Genomic DNA, 16,455 nt, shown 5'->3' with positions numbered 1-16,455 from the left:
AAACTCTTTAGAGATGGTTTTGTAACCTTTTCCAGCCTGATGAGCATCAACAACGCTTTTTCTGAGGTCTTCAGAAATCTCCTTTGTTCGTGCCATGATACACTTCCACAAACATGTGTTGTGAAGATCAGACTTTGATAGATCCCTGTTCTTTAAATAAAACAGGGTGCCCACTCACACCTGATTGCCATCCCATCGATTGAAAACACCTGACTCTAATTTCACCTTCAAATTAACTGCTAATCCTAGAGGTTCACATACTTTTGCCACTCACAGATATGTAATATTGGATCATTTTCCTCAATCAATAAATGAACAAGTATAATATTTTTGTCTCATTTGTTTAACTGGGTTCTCTTTATCTACTTTTAGGACTTGTATGAAAATCTGATGATGTTTTAGGTCACATTTATGCAGAAATATAGAAAATTCTAAAGGGTTCACAAACTTTCAAGCACCACTGTATCGCCAAAATTAGGAAGTGGATAATTGTGTGATAGCTGTATATCAGTGTGACTTTGTTTCCCATAGAAAGGTAGAGAGGAAAAAAGGGGGGGGGGGTAAAATGTTTTCCCCTTTTCCAAAGCCCGATTTAAGAGTTAGTTTCAGGGTTTTTGTGTCGGGTCCAGTTTCAGGATAACCAGATTACTTCATGATGTTGGTGTCACTTCAAAAATTGGGCATGTTCTCAGCACTTACGATTCATTTATTTTGTGCTTTTGTCGTGCACTTGTGTCTTGGGGTTGAGAGCAATTCAGGATTCAGCCATCTGCTAAGATGTCAGTTAAGATGACTTAATAGCAACGAACAGAAGCGGTGTTGTGGAAGAAGGAGATGTGTGTGTATCTGACTCCACACACTGACACACCAGCTAACAAAGAGTGAGTTAGTTGTTATTTTATCAGCATTGTACAGAAGGCGCGGGGCTGTGGGAGGGTGGATTTAAGGCCTTATAGGAAGGAACGGCTCTCTTTTCCGAGCCACCACCCCAGCATTCACTCATTCATTCATTCATTCATTAGCAGGGTCTGGAGAGAAGTGCACGTGGCTTTAAATCGTCTAAATATTTAAACCAGTTAAAGGCTTAAACGATAAGATGGAAGGGCCATTTAAGTGTATAAGTGTGAGTTGAATTGAAAGACTTTGTGTTTGCTGGTGTCACTCTAAGACTGTATGAGATTTATAAGTTGATTTCTGCCTTGCAGGAAGAAAATGGAAAAGTCACCCGGATTATTCGCATCGGAACCAGGAAAAGCCAGGTCAGAACATGACGTGATGCTTTTTTTTGGGGGGGGTATTTTATTAAAGCTAGACTGCCTTTCAGATTTTAAGTGCACGTCGTAAAAAGAATTTTCCCTGACAGCCAGTTATTTTTGTTTAGTGGACTGAAAGCTACTGAATTTGAATCCCAGACTTCCAATTTTATTAGTTCTTTTTTAAAAATGGAACAATTAGTGAATTTAGGGCCACATGGCCCTAAATTCTCCGCTATTTTTTCCTGCTTCACCATGACACAATACAAGATACTACGTCATGCATGACGTGGTGGGCTTTCCTCATTCGCGAAAGACCGTCTAGAGCAGGCTTTCGTCTAAACGGGGGAACAGGGGCGCTGCGCCCTCTTACTCTCGGCGTGCGCCCCCTTACCGACTCCGTGAAAACATCCCAGCAACACCATGTGACAATGTGTCTGATCATCAAATACGTTATAATTGCTCCAAAAATATTCCAATCATAGTAGATACACCGCCAGACGGTGCAAAAACAATCCGAATTGGCGTTTTCCAGACTGAGGCGCCATGTTGTTTAGTTGTTTACTTGTCGCGGCTGCTCTCGCGAGATTTGACATGGGTTACATACAAGGTCAGCTGACTTGTAGCGCGAGATTTCTCGAGACTGAATGACCTTTCACCCACCGGCGCGGGAGCTTTTGACAGAAGTAGTTCGCGAGTTGTTTTTGTTGACACTTGGGCATTTAAAGATGTCATCCCGCGGCATGAAGCGGAAGAAAGCCAAAGACTGTCCGGGGCAGAAGAAGATTAGGCCAAATAAAAAAAAAAAAAGTGTGTTTCCGGTAACCCGACCGATCGAGAATTTCCGCGTCGAAATTGCCGACCGTAAAGTTTTTATTACAAATTTCCCTCGATATTTTAGTGTAAGCGGCGTTAGTTTGTCATAATTTTTTGTTTCAACGCATTCAAGTTGTGAAAGAAACGATAAAAAGTGAAATGTTTCGCCACTTCTATCAGCCCTCCTGCATAGACTGAGCCGAGCCGTCATTTTGAATCCTCATTCAAGGCTGTAATGCAAATTGCTTCCTTTTCAGTATACAAGTGCACTTCCATGGCAGGGAAAAACACTACATTTTGCCGCCTATGTAGTCCCCTATTTATACAAATAGGAGTCATTCAGGATTCAGCCATGTTTTTGCTCGACCCAAGTTCTACAGTAGGCTAGGCCGTCTGCTTTTAATGGAAGTAGCCTAGGACGTTATTTTCATGTTATTTCTTGATAAGGTGTTTTCACATTATTACATGAAAATATCATGAAATATCGCTTCCGTAGATCATAACTCGAACTCTCGCGATAATTTTTTTTATTCGTTTAAAGATTTAAAACACTTATTTTATCATGATGTGTGGTATAAAGGATTCTGTGCCAAAATACTATTTTGTAAGATGTTTACTTGTGTTAATTTTTTCGAACAAAATTTAAAAAAAAGAAAAAAAAACTTTCCTACCTACCGACCTTATTTTAGTATTTCATGTTACCGGAAACACACTTCTTTTTTTTTTTTTGGCCTTACTTCTTTCTTTTTCAATGTTGACAGACAATTTGTTACAATTTCCCTCTCAGATAACCTCAGAATGTCCCATTGGAGCATTTTTCAAAGGCTTTGCATGGCGGGGGGGGACAACCGGCACCATCCCCCCCCCCCCCCCCCCCCCCCCCACTTCGCTCCCTCACCATGGTGAGCGCCCTCATACTAAATTTTTCTAGAAAAAACCCTGTAGAGTAACAGAAAGCGAGAAGAAAAGACGTTACGTTGCGAAGGAAAGGAAACGCAGGACCAAACTAATAAATATCGGCGCTCAGCGAGCACCTCGGTGTGATCAGCTGTTCGTTTAGCGACAGAATGATGGAACTGTCAGTGCACGGTCAAAGGTAAACCTCTAGATGGCAGTAATGCAACACTGTGGATGCCAGCTGCCGTAAAACCCAAAAGAAGAAGAAGGTAAACCTGCGCATGCAAAACCTTCAGGTTTTGGAATCCCTTAAAATTAAATAACTTCCCAGCCACATAATGGCCTGATATTTTGTGAGATATTATAGAAATAAACATCTATCACAATAACTAAATTTCACCGATTTTATGAAATCGAAAGGCCATCTAGCTTTAAAGTGCACATCACGGGTAAATTCAGGAGCAAGATCAATGTAATTCTCCTATTTTATATTAAACTTTGGTCAAATATCTGTCACATTTTGTGCAATTTTTTTACCTTGCACAATGCCAGAAAAATTCAGTTGAAATCAAGCCATTTGAGGCGAATTGGTCGCCTCTGAAAAAACTTGGCATTTGGATTTCCTGGGAAACATTGATTTACGTGACGTCGCATGCGGGACGCCTCCCTCTGAATCCTACGTCAGCGCTGGTTTGTTTATGAGAAAACGACCTGGTGGTTTCCTGCAAATTTCTTCAACGTTATCGCGTAATTATTAAAATGGTTAACAGATGTATGGTAGGAGGGTGTAGCAACACCAAGCTTGATGGGATTAGTACTCATCGTTTTCCAAAAGACCGGACGATGAGAGAGAAATGGGAGCGCTTGGTCTACACAGGCTGTGCACTGAAACCGTGCAAAGCTCGCGCAGCCTGCTGGCGCTTCCGCACGTGACGTCACGAATCTGGCTCCAGACTCCTTTGGGATTTTTCCAGATGCGTTTTGTTATTTTATTTTTTTCTGCTGTAGACAGATGGCCTTGTGCAAAATTACCCTTCTGGATGAGCGTGTAAAGGGACATACTTTCATATAAAAAAAAAAAGAAATTGGTCCAGGATATGCACTTTAATGCTTTCATTCATCTCCTATTCACAAAGCTGTTGATTTCACTCCAGCTCAATTATTCTGATTTGGACTGATCTGTATAGAACGAAAATCCAGATTTTCTGCAAAAAAAGCGCCTTATTTGCTTTTCACTTTTCAAAGCTAATTCCTCAGTTGCTTAATTTGACTCGTTTGTCTGAACTGCATGATTCGTGATTCGTTACTTGAGTCATGAAGAAATGAGACATTTTATTCTTCTCATTTGTGAAATTCTGCTCATTCATGATATTGCAGGCATTCACAAAGTCTTAAATAACTCACTGCCTCATTGTGATAATTCACAGTTGATGAGTGGGTGTGTCAAACAGCATGTTGGGATCAGATAAGTGCATGTCCTCTTGCGCCTCCATTGCGATTACGGCGTGTGACTGCATCCACTTTCGCCTTTTACACATGCCACATTTCAGTGCTTAAATTATAATATCAGCTTCATCTAGGTAAAGAGCTCATGCACACTCGGGTGTGTTCTGCATCATGCTGAGCAGTCGTGGTTCTGGTTTGTATGGTCCCCTCAGCTGAAACATAGTACCACAGGCCTGGGGTTCTCGACGTTTTTACTGTAAGGCCCACCTATTCATACAGCCCTGATTCCAAAAAAGTTGGGACAAAGTACAAATTGTAAATAAAAACGGAATGCAATAATTTACAAATCTCAAAAACTGATATTGTATTCACAATAGACAACATATCAAATGTCGAAAGTGAGACATTTTGAAATTTCATGCCAAATATTGGCTCATTTGAAATTTCATGACAGCAACACATCTCAAAAAAGTTGGGACAGGGGCAATAAGAGGCTGGAAAAGTTAAAGGTACAAAAAAGGAACAGCTGGAGGACCAAATTGCAACTCATTAGGTCAATTGGCAATAGGTCATTAACATGACTGGGTATAAAAAGAGCATCTTGGAGTGGCAGCGGCTCTCAGAAGTAAAGATGGGAAGAGGATCACCAATCCCCCTAATTCTGCGCCGACAAATAGTGGAGCAATATCAGAAAGGAGTTCGACAGTGTAAAATTGCAAAGAGTTTGAACATATCATCATCTACAGAGCATAATATCATCAAAAGATTCAGAGAATCTGGAAGAATCTCTGTGCGCAAGGGTCAAGGCCGGAAAACCATACTGGGTGCCCGTGATCTTCAGGCCCTTAGACGGCACTGCATCACATACAGGCATGCTTCTGTATTGGAAATCACAAAATGGGCTCAGGAATATTTCCAGAGAACATTATCTGTGAACACAATTCACCGTGCCATCCGCCGTTGCCAGCTAAAACTCTATAGTTCAAAGAAGAAGCCGTATCTAAACATGATCCAGAAGCGCAGACGTCTTCTCTGGGCCAAGGCTCATTTAAAATGGACTGTGGCAAAGTGGAAAACTGTTCTGTGGTCAGACGAATCAAAATGTGAAGTTCTTTATGGAAATCAGGGACGCCGTGTCATTCAGACTAAAGAGGAGAAGGACGACCCAAGTTGTTATCAGCGCTCAGTTCAGAAGCCTGCATCTCTGATGGCATGGGGTTGCATTACTGCGTGTGGCATGGGCAGCTTACACATCTGGAAAGACACCATCAATGCTGAAAGGTATATCCAGGTTCTAGAGCAACATATGCTCCCATCCAGACGACGTCTCTTTCAGGGAAGACCTTGCATTTTCCAACATGACAATGCCAGACCACATACTGCATCAATTACAGCATCATGGCTGCGTAGAAGAAGGGTCCGGGTACTGAACTGGCCAGCCTGCAGTCCAGATCTTTCACCCATAGAAAACATTTGGCGCATCATAAAACGGAAGATACGACAAAAAAGACCTAAGACAGTTGAGCAACTAGAATCCTACATTAGACAAGAATGGGTTAACATTCCTATCCCTAAACTTGAGCAACTTGTCTCCTCAGTCCCCAGACGTTTACAGACTGTTGTAAAGAGAAAAGGGGATGTCTCACAGTGGTAAACATGGCCTTGTCCCAACTTTTTTGAGATGTGTTGTTGTCATGAAATTTAAAATCACCTAATTTTTCTCTTTAAATGATACATTTTCTCAGTTTAAACATTTGATATGTCATCTATGTTCTATTCTGAATAAAATATGGAATTTTGAAACTTCCACATCATTGCATTCCGTTTTTATTTACAATTTGTACTTTGTCCCAACTTTTTTGGAATCGGGGTTGTACTTGTACCGAGTCGGGGCCCATTAAAAAGATCCCCAATTATTTTGGCTCATCTATTCTATTAGAATCTAATAATCTATTGTAAAGTGTATTAATGGGATGCAATATCACTCCGTTACAGATGGGAGCCCAGAAATTAAATAAATGCAATAAAAACAAACTGTTTTTAATTGTAGTTGTTGTATTTAAAACTGTATGGATGTGCCAGAAGCCAACATAAAACCATGCATGCAGGGCGTTCTCCGTCAAAAGGGATTAATGATCCAAAAGTGGAGTCTGGTCCATTAACACAAGAACTTATTGCCGTGTTTGTGTTCAGCAACCAAGCAAGTTATTAAAACCAAAAGAAAACACACTCGAAAGAAGTGGATATAGAAACCACTCAATGGGATTAGATCCTTACACGCTAACAAAGAAGGATTTTTCCTACGAGTTGGAAAATTATCCATCCGTTGAGTTCCCCGACATCTCAAACTACCTCATGCTGCAGACATCGTTCTACACGGACACGCAGATGAAAACCTGGAAGATCATGGAGGAGTACAACTTTTTATACGTGGCTGGGTTAAAGATCTGGGCATCAGGACACTACAAGATAGACGGCGGTAGATGGATCTAAGTGCAGGAAGAGTGTTTATTAGCAGGCGTGATTTTACAAAAACAAAAGCAAAGCAGAATCATAAAGCGGAGTATTTAAACAGCGTTATCAACGTGGCTAGAAACAAACGTGATCATGATGATGCATCAAAGCCTTTGTGAAAACAGCGTCGGTATCTGCGCATACTGATTGCGCTCAAATCAGTATCAGGTGTTTCCCATAACGACGGGTCCCAAGAGCGTGCACAATGAGTTTCGGACGTGGCTGCTCGAGCTTCGTCGGAATAAAGCACGCGAAGGCATGACAGTTAAGTGTTCGCGTGCTGTGTGACCACAACGTTTAGCTCACGTGTATATTGCCACCAAAACGGCTCATTTTCATTTCGCAAAGCATCCCGAGCTCTAGTGTGACCGTAGCTGGTGGATGTGATGTCTGATGCAACCCAGCAACTGTATCCTACTATGAGTAAAAAATAGCTTCAACATGGAAAAAAAAAATCGCGGCCCTTTTATCTTTTGAGCATTTCTTCTCTGATTTGACTAACTGGATAATCCCGCCCCCTTCCTCCCCATCTTACTGAGTGGGAGACCAGGACGTAACCTGCCCAGCTCGCAAACTACAATCAGTGTGCCCACTTTCATGGGTTAATTGACCCACATGGTGATGTATCATCATTGATGTGACGTGCAAATGAGTGACAGAAAACCGATCATGCAAATGTCACCGTTTCAGATTTTTGTTAATTAATTTTATATATATTTAAAATTTTCCCTGCCAAGATGCAGCCCATGTCGCCCAAATCCGCCTCTGGCGCTGGGTGTTTCTTGTACGTGTGAAGTTGTGCTGTGTCACTTGTATGTTCTGTTTCAGCTGGCTCGGATTCAGACCGACAGCGTGGCCGAGAAACTGAAGGAGCTCTATCCAGACTTGCAGCTCGAGATCGGTATCGAGATTTCTTAATAATCTCTTTCTTTCTTTCTTTCTTTCTTGATTTGTTCATGTCTTTTCTTTCTTTCTTTCTTGCTCAATTTCTTGCTTTCTCTTTTTGTTTTCTTTCTAGCGTTTTTTTGCCTTCTTGATCATTTTTTTCTTGCTTTGTTTCTTTTGCTTTCTTGATCAGTTTTTTCCTTTTTCACTGTTACTTTTCTTTCTTGATTTGTTCATATCTTTCTTTCTTGATTTGTTCATATCTTTCTTTCTTGATTTGTTCGTCTTTCTTTCTTGATTTGTTCATGTCTTTCTTTTCTTGATTTGTTCATCCATCCGTCTTTCTTTTCTTGATTTGTTCATCCATCTTTCTTTCTTTCTTGATTTGTTCATGTCTTTCTTTTTCTTGATTTGTTCATCTTTCTTTCTTTTCTTTCTTGATTTGTTCATTTCTTTCTTGATTTGTTCGTCTTTTTCTTGATTTGTTCATCTTTCTTTCTTTCTTTCTTTCTTTCTTTCTTTCTTTCTTTCTTTCTTGATTTGTTCATGTCTTTCTTGATTTGTTCATTTCTTTTTCTTTCTAACTTCCTTTCTTGATTTGTTTGTCTTTCTTTCTTTCTTTCTTGATTTGTTCATGTCTTGCTTTCTTGATCAATCTCTTTTTTTGCCTTTCTTTCTTGATAATCTTCTTTCTTTCTTTCTTTCTTTCTTTCTTGATTTGGTTGTCTTTCTTTCTTTCTTTCTTGATTTTGTTCATGTCTTCCTTTCTTGCTTTTTCTTTCTTTTCTCTCTTTCTTTCTTGATTTGTTCATGTCTTGCTTTCTTGCTTTTCTTTCTTTCTTGATTTGTTTATGTCTTGCTTTCTTGATCAGTCTCTTTTTTTGCCTTTCTTTCTTGAAAATCTACTTTCTTTTCTTTTCTGACTTCTTGATCTTTCTTGATTTGCTTTCTTGATCAATCTTTGTTTCTCTTTTGTTTTTCTTTGTTTTTTTTCTTGCTTTCTTTGTTTGTAAGACTTTCTCAACCCGTGTCTATTATCCTCTTTTCTTTTCTTTCAGTGATGTCATTCTGTTTCATTGTATCATGTCCCTCCTTTCTTTTGACCTCTCTCTGGGTCTTCTCAGTTTCTTTTCTCTCTCTTGTCTCCCCAGACTCCTTTACAGACAGTTGAGCGATTGTGTTTTAGTGAGACCTTGTAATCCACACCACTTCTCTCCTCTCTTCTGTGCTGATGTCAGATTATGGCACAGTACTCGGCACAGTACAGGGTATTTTTATTAAAAAAAAAATATATTCTTCCTGTGTGTTTTTCACAGTTGCCATGTCAACAACTGGGGACAAAATCCTTGACACTGCTTTATCAAAGGTAAAGTTAACACACCGTCCTGACAAGGTGGCTGTCTTCTGACATTATACACGTATAGAGATATTCTTCTGGTTGTTACAGATTGGAGAGAAGAGTCTGTTCACCAAAGAGCTGGAGAATGCCCTTGAGAGAAACGAGTAAGAGATAACCGTTCTGCTATTTTATTCTGCTGGAATTACTTGGTCTGTCTGCTTAAAGTGAATTTAATGTCCCTAAACCCCACTTTTTTTTCCTCGTACAAAGCAACAATTATCATGTGGATTGACCACGTGTTTTCGAACCATAGCTGATCCAAAGGGCCATAAATTAATGGGAAATCGATCAGATCTGCCGAAACTGAACCGGAAGATCCCATGGGGTGCGTGACGTCACACGGGTAACAATCCTGGTATCAATTTCGTTCGTGTGTGCAACAGTGGTTAGAACAGCCTCGATATGGAATCACGTTTTGGAGAGAATTCTGATAGTGACTGAGATTCTGATATGTCAGATGAAGGAGGAGAAGATTCTCAAGGATATTCCAGAGTAAATGGTTATCTTTTGCAAGTCCCCAAGGCGAGAAACAGATGCCAGTTCACGACGGTCCCGCTCCCCGCCGATAGTGCACCACCAGCCAGAGAGAATTGGAAACACAGATTGGTTTGCGGATTTTTATTCTAATCTGGCCGCTGCGAAATATAGGGAAAATATTTACATGCACCTCAATAAATGCAGAAATATAATCTTATAATTACTGAAAGAAAATATGAAGTGGGCGATAATGGGGGAATTGACAAACTGTCAAAACAAATGTCATTTATTTAATAAATGGGTTCCTTTTTTTGCACCAGTAATTCCCATGTGGTCGTTCTGGTGGTGGTGAACACTTCATGAATCAGATTTATTATTAGCAGGCAACACGAAATCTGCCTGCTTCGTTTGCACAAACCTCACCCACTGTCGCTTTAGATGAGTGTCATTTCTCGGAAATTTGTGAACTGAACGTCCTGTTTTATATGGATTCGAACATCCAAACACAACGCAGTGCTTTCCCATCATTATTTTTGTAAGATTTCAGCGAGTATGCAAGCACGGAGTCAGATGAACGGAAATGACCCAGATAACTGGGGTTCCACGCGTGACGTCATGCGAGATTAGCCCTGGGGCAAGGCTGCCTTTTTCTGGGATCGGGAAGCCGTGATTTATCGATAGTTTTGTGCTTAATAATAAAATTAATATCATTTTTCCCCCTGCTTTATTAATTCATTTTGGTCATTGCTAATGATATATATTCATTTTAAAGCATTACATACACTTTTTAATATGTTGAGTTTAGATACACTGCTTTAGTGTGTAGTGCCATCTACTGAGAGAACTCTATTATAGAAATAAATTCAGCAAATAGATTGGTGGCTTAAAGTGCACATCACGGGTAAATTCAGGAGCAAGATCAATGTAATTCTCCTATTTTATATTAAACTTTGGTCAAATATCCGTCACATTTTACATTTTGTGCAGTTTTTTTACCTTGCGCAATACCAGAAAAATTCAGTTGAAATCAAGCCATTTGAGGCGAATTGGTCCGCCTCTGAAAAAACTTGGCATTCGGATTTCCCGGCAAACGTTGATTTTCGTGACGTCGTGTGCGGGACGCCTCCTTCTGAATTCTACGTCAGCGCTGGTTTGTTTATGAGAAAACGACCTGGTGGTTTTCTGCAAATTTCTTCAACGTTATCGCGTAATTATTAAAATGGTTAACAGATGTATCGTAGGAGGGTGTAGCAACACCAAGCTTGATGGGATTAGTACTCATCGTTTTCCAAAAGACCGGATAATGAGAGAGAAATGGGAGCGCTTGGTCTACACAGGCTGTGCACTGAAACCGTGCAAAGCTCGCGCAGCCTGCTGGCGCTTCCGCAGGTGACGTCACAAATCTGGCTCCAGACTCCCTTGGGATTTTTCCAGCCGCGTTTTATTTTATTTTTTTGTGCTGTAGACAGATGGCCTTGTGCAAAATTACCCTTCTGGATGAGTGTGTAAAGGGACATACTTTCAGATAAAAAAAACCACGAAATTGGTCCAGGATATGCACTTTAAGGGGCTTCTGGCTCTATGTAGTAAAATATGGCCCCTTTTTAATAAGACTACCTGTTCAGTCTAAAAGCATCTCCTAAACCAATGAGAGCAGGTCGTGGTGCTAAAGTGGTTGCTGCTTAGCCTAGTAAACTAGACCCACCCACCTAGCGGCCAAAAATATTTTTGCCTAGCGAGTGGGTCTAGCCTTGCACCATATAAACAAAAACGCCCCGGGCATCAAATCGTGCTCGCCAATCACAACGCAAGGTTTTTGTTTGGATTCTTTGGGCGGGCTTTTGCAGGAGTGACGACAAAGCTGCGCGACGCTGGAGAAAGCGCAGCAGGGAAGATGGCTACCACTAGTGAACAGCGCGCGTTTGACTCCGCTTTGGATTCAGTTTTAGAAGAATTAGACTTGGAGTTTTCGTTGAAACATGAGCAGGAAGAGGCTCTCCGCTCATTCCTTTTCAAGAAGGACGTTTTCGCTGTTTTGCCGACCGGCTATGGCAAAAGTCTGATCTACCAGCTGGCTCCGCTCGTAGCCAAAAGAATGGGCTAGTTTGTGCAGTACGAAGAATTAATAAACAGCTTTGAAACATTACTTTTTGATTGTTTCTTATTTTCCCGTTATTTTAAATTTAAGGGAAATTATTTCACCAAACACCACTAAATAAAAACTCTCAAACAGTTTAAGCAAACCATTGAAAAACACTTGGAAAAAAAAATGAGTGTATGTGGTACAGACTCCAAACTTGTGGTCATTATCTCCAAACTTCTTAATATCTAGAACCTGTTTATTAATTAATACGCATTTTGAAAAATTATTTATTTCAAGGTCTCCCCCACTGCTTTCTGTCGCTCTGACTACGTCACAGTTGCGCTGATTGGTCAGAGCGTTGGCCTATACGCACAGAGACAGTTTGAAAGACAGCGGTTTGTTCCTCCCACCCCTGTCGGAAATGTCTACGGATTGAGGCCAGACTAATGCCGCTTTTCCACTACAAACGCGGCTGAGTCGGGCTGAGCCGTGCGGTGCTGAGTTGGGCTGAGTCGAGCTGAGTTGCATGTCGACTACAACCGCGCTGAACCGTGCTGGCTGGAAGTGGGTGGACACATTGGGTGGAGTTAGCGAAAGTGGGTGGACGTCACGCGATGTTGTTAGGCGGCGCAAACAGTGACATCAGTGACCTTTTAAGCGGTAGTCTCACGACCCGGATAGTAAACAATAAACATGGAGGACATGGAGTCGTTAGTGTTGCTGGTCTTGGTGCTGTGGCTTGTTGTCACCGACAACGCCAACAGATACTGGCAAGAGCGTATAGATGAGGCGAGGCGCATAAGGCTTCAGAAATTCTCGTAATTCGTAATTCTTCTTCTTCCGGGTTTACGGTGTTTACAGATCCCAGCGTGCTCGCGGGGCGTGTGTGGGCATGTGAGGACACTCTTCCTCACCAATCAGTGCACAGGGGAGTGTCTGCTCACGCCCCCAGCCTCACTCGGCTCGCTTTGGCTCGCTTCAGCCCCACTCCAAAACCGTGCGAGTTTTGGGTGCTGAGTAGGGCTAAAGCGAGCGGAGTCGTGCTGCTCTGAGGTAGTCGAAACGCGAGCCGTGTCGGGCTGAAGTGAGCTGAAAAAGGGTAGTGGAAAAGAGCCATAAATATTCACATTTAGTCTTGCTTGCCAGGCTAGTTGCTGCTGGCAATTCACATTGCATTAGAGGTAAAGTGAAATATTTAAAGATATTGATACTAACTTAAGAAAAACCTATCATTTAATTTCTCAGGGTGTTGCGGTGATGATGATGTAATTAGTCAAGGATGTAGTCAGTCTCTTCATGGATTAAGAAAATGATTCCGTATGAATCAATAGTTTCGCTCATTATCCGCTACATGGCTATATGAGAAACACGGTTATGTTGCACAACGCATCTAAGAATATGCAGTAAGATCAGATGGACTTTATTGATCCCCGTAGGGGAAATTCATACGATACAGCAGCTCCAAAGTAGAAAATGAGAGTAAAAGAGTGCATCAGTTAAAATGAAGGGGGGGAAAAAACTGTGCAGAATAGTAATGCTGGAGTACCAGACAAAAGTTTGGACACCCCTTCTAATTCAGTGTTTTGGGTTTTTTTTAATTATTATTTATTTATTAACTAAAAGACGCTTCATGTCTTAAAGTAATGATGGATGTCGTTTCTCTTTACTTAGCTGAGTGGTTCTTGATGTAATATGGATTGCTGCAGTTGTGGTGTTGAATAGGGCTATGTACGGTGGTGCTTGAAAGTTTGTGAACCCTTTAGAATTTTCTATATTTCTGCATCAATATGACCTAAAATAACTTGGTCATTAATTATATTTGGTCATTTATTTATTGATGAAAATGATCCAATATTACATATATGTGAGTGGCAAAAGTATGTGAACCTTTGCTTTCAGTATCTGGTGTGACCCCCCCTTGTGCAGCAATAACTACAACTAAACATTTCCGGTAACTGTTGATCAGTCCTGCACACCGGCTTGGAGGAATTTTAGCCCGTTCCTCCGTACAGAACAGCTTCAACTCTGGGATGTTGGTGGGTTTCCTCACATGAACTGCTCACTTCAGGTCCTTCCACAACATTTCGATTGGATTAAGGTCAGGACTTTGACTTGGCCATTCCAAAACATTAACTTTATTCTTCTTTAACCATTCTTTGGTAGAATGACTTGTGTGCTTAGGGTCGTTGTCTTGCTGCATGACCCACCTTCTCTTGAGATTCAGTTCATGGACAGATGTCCTGACATATTTTCCTTTAGAATTCGCTGGTATAATTCAGAATTCATTGTTCCATCAATGATGGCAAGCCGTCCTGGCCCAGATGCAGCAAAACAGGCCTAAACCATGATACTACCACCACCATGTTTGGCAGATGGGATAAGATTCTTATGCTGGAATGCAGTGTTTTCCTTTCTCCAAACATAACGCTTCTCATTTCAACCAAAAAGTTCTATTTTGGTCTCATCCATCCACAAAGCATTTTTCCAATAGCCTTCAGGCTTGTCCACGTGATCTTTAGCAAACTGCAGATGAGCAGCAATGTTCTTTTTGGAGAGCAGTGGCTTTCTCCTTGCAACCCTGCCATGCACACAATTTTTGTTCAGTGTTCTCCTGATGGTGGACTCATGAACATTAACATTAGCCAATGTGAGAGAGGCCTTCAGTTGCTTAGAAGTTACCCTGGGGTCCTTTGTGACCTCGCCGACTATTACACGCCTTGCTGTTGGAGTGATCTTTGTTGGTCAACCACTCCTGGGGAGGGTTAGTCTGGTTAACACCAGACCATATCACAAGTGGAATATGGTCTGGAATCCGCCTGTTGAATTTCTCGTAGGGGAGGTGTGGCTTACGATTGTCAACGGCCGTTTATTGGACGTTGCGAGTGTCTATCATTTGGCGTATACGTAGCCCATGGCCAATCATGGCAGTTGTACCCGGTGACGTAGTTAGAGCGACGAAGATGACGAAGAGGCAAAGAAGAGAAGGAAAGAGAGAAAGAGAAGGCAAAACAAAAATAGGAAAACAATGGCACCGAACGATTACTGCCGTTTGTGCAAGACAAAGCTTGATCGAAAGTTTGGTTCGTATCGCTCGCCGCCATGTTAAATGTGATCCGTAAACAGTCCCAAATAAACTACAAGCTTCCGTTTGTCGAGTAGTACGCGTCACCGTCTTTCCACCCCTCCCCACTCTCTGATTGGCTCCCTAACTCAGGCGAGCCTTTAGACCATAGTTTCCATGCTGTCTTTTCAGATCGGAACGATTGTGCAAAGCAGCATGGGATTTCCCAGGCTAGGGGAGGGTAACAATGGTCTTGAATTTCCTCCATTTGTACACAATCTGTCTGACTGTGGATTGGTGGAGTCCAAACTCTTTAGAGATGGTTTTGTAACCTTTTCCAGCCTGATGAGCATCAACAATGCTTTTTCTGAGGTCCTCAGAAATCTCCTTTGTTCGTGCCATGATACACTTCCACAAACATGTGTTGTGAAGATCAGGCTTTGATAGATCCCTGTTCTTTAAATAAAACAGGGTGCCCACTCACACCTGATTGTCATCCCATTGATTGAAAACACCTGACTCTAATTTCACCTTCAAATTAACTGCTAATCCTAGAGGTTCACATACTTTTGCCACTCACAGATATGTAATATTGGATCATTTTCCTCAATCAATAAATCAAGTATATTTTATCTCATTTGTTTAACTGGGTTCTCTTTATCTATTTTTAGGACTTGGGTGAAAATCTGATGATGTTTTAGGTCATATTTATGCAGAAATATAGAAAATTCTAAAGGGTTCACACACTTTCAAGCACCACTGTATATTCATTTTAAAGCATTACAATAAGTCATTACCTACACTTTAATATGTTGAGTTTAGATGCACTGCTTTAGTGTGTAGTGCCATCTACTGAGAGAACTCTATTATAGAAATAAATTCAGCAAATAGATTGGTGGCTTAAAGTGCACATCACGGGTAAATTCAGGAGCAAGATCAATGTAATTCTCCTATTTTATATTAAACTTTGGTCAAATATCTGTCACATTTTGCATTTTGTGCAATTTTTTTTTTACCTTGCGCAATACCAGAAAAATTCAGTTGAAATCGAGCCATTTGAGGCGAATTGGTCCGCCTCTGAAAAAACTTGCCATTTGGATTTCCTGGGAAACATCGATTTTCGTGACGTCGCGTGCGGGACGCCTCCCTCTGAATCCTACGTCAGCGCTGGTTTGTTTATGAGAAAACGACCTGGTGGTTTTCTGCAAATTTCTTCAACGTTATCGCGTAATTATTAAAATGGTTAACAGATGTATCGTAGGAGGGTGTAGCAACACCAAGCTTGATGGGATTAGTACTCATCGTTTCCCACATTGCGCTCAGGTGACAATTCCATATTTCAATGCAAAATCCCTAGCTGCTAAACTCGGTCTACACAGGCTGTGCACTGAAACCGTGCAAAGCTCGCGCAGCCTGCTGGCGCTTCCGCAGGTGACGTCACGAATCTGGCTCCAGACTCCCTTGGGATTTTTCCAGCCGCGTTTTATTTTATTTTTTTGTGCTGTAGACAGATGGCCTTGTGCAAAATTACCCTTCTGGATGAGCATGTAAAGGGACGTACCTGTACTTTCATATAAAAAAACCACGAAATTGGTCCAGGATATGCACTTTGAGGGGCTTCTGG

At 41.3% G+C, this 16,455-nt stretch overlaps 1 protein-coding gene across 1 annotated transcript in view; it reads left to right on the top strand.

Moving 5' to 3' along the window:
• hmbsa (hydroxymethylbilane synthase a) overlaps positions 1-16,455 on the top strand; it is a 59,391-nt gene that overhangs the window by 9,696 nt on the left and 33,240 nt on the right. Inside the window, exons 2-5 of the mRNA XM_060913268.1 lie at positions 1,206-1,259; positions 7,755-7,827; positions 9,128-9,177; positions 9,259-9,314. Of these exons, the coding sequence (XP_060769251.1) occupies positions 1,206-1,259; positions 7,755-7,827; positions 9,128-9,177; positions 9,259-9,314 (233 nt within the window). The remainder of the gene's footprint in view (positions 1-1,205; positions 1,260-7,754; positions 7,828-9,127; positions 9,178-9,258; positions 9,315-16,455) is intronic.

The sequence above is a fragment of the Neoarius graeffei genome, chromosome 28 (assembly GCF_027579695.1).
Source record: "Neoarius graeffei isolate fNeoGra1 chromosome 28, fNeoGra1.pri, whole genome shotgun sequence".
Taxonomy (NCBI): domain Eukaryota; kingdom Metazoa; phylum Chordata; class Actinopteri; order Siluriformes; family Ariidae; genus Neoarius; species Neoarius graeffei.
Note: the sequence above shows the minus strand (reverse complement) of the source record. Positions and strands in the feature narration are given on the sequence as shown.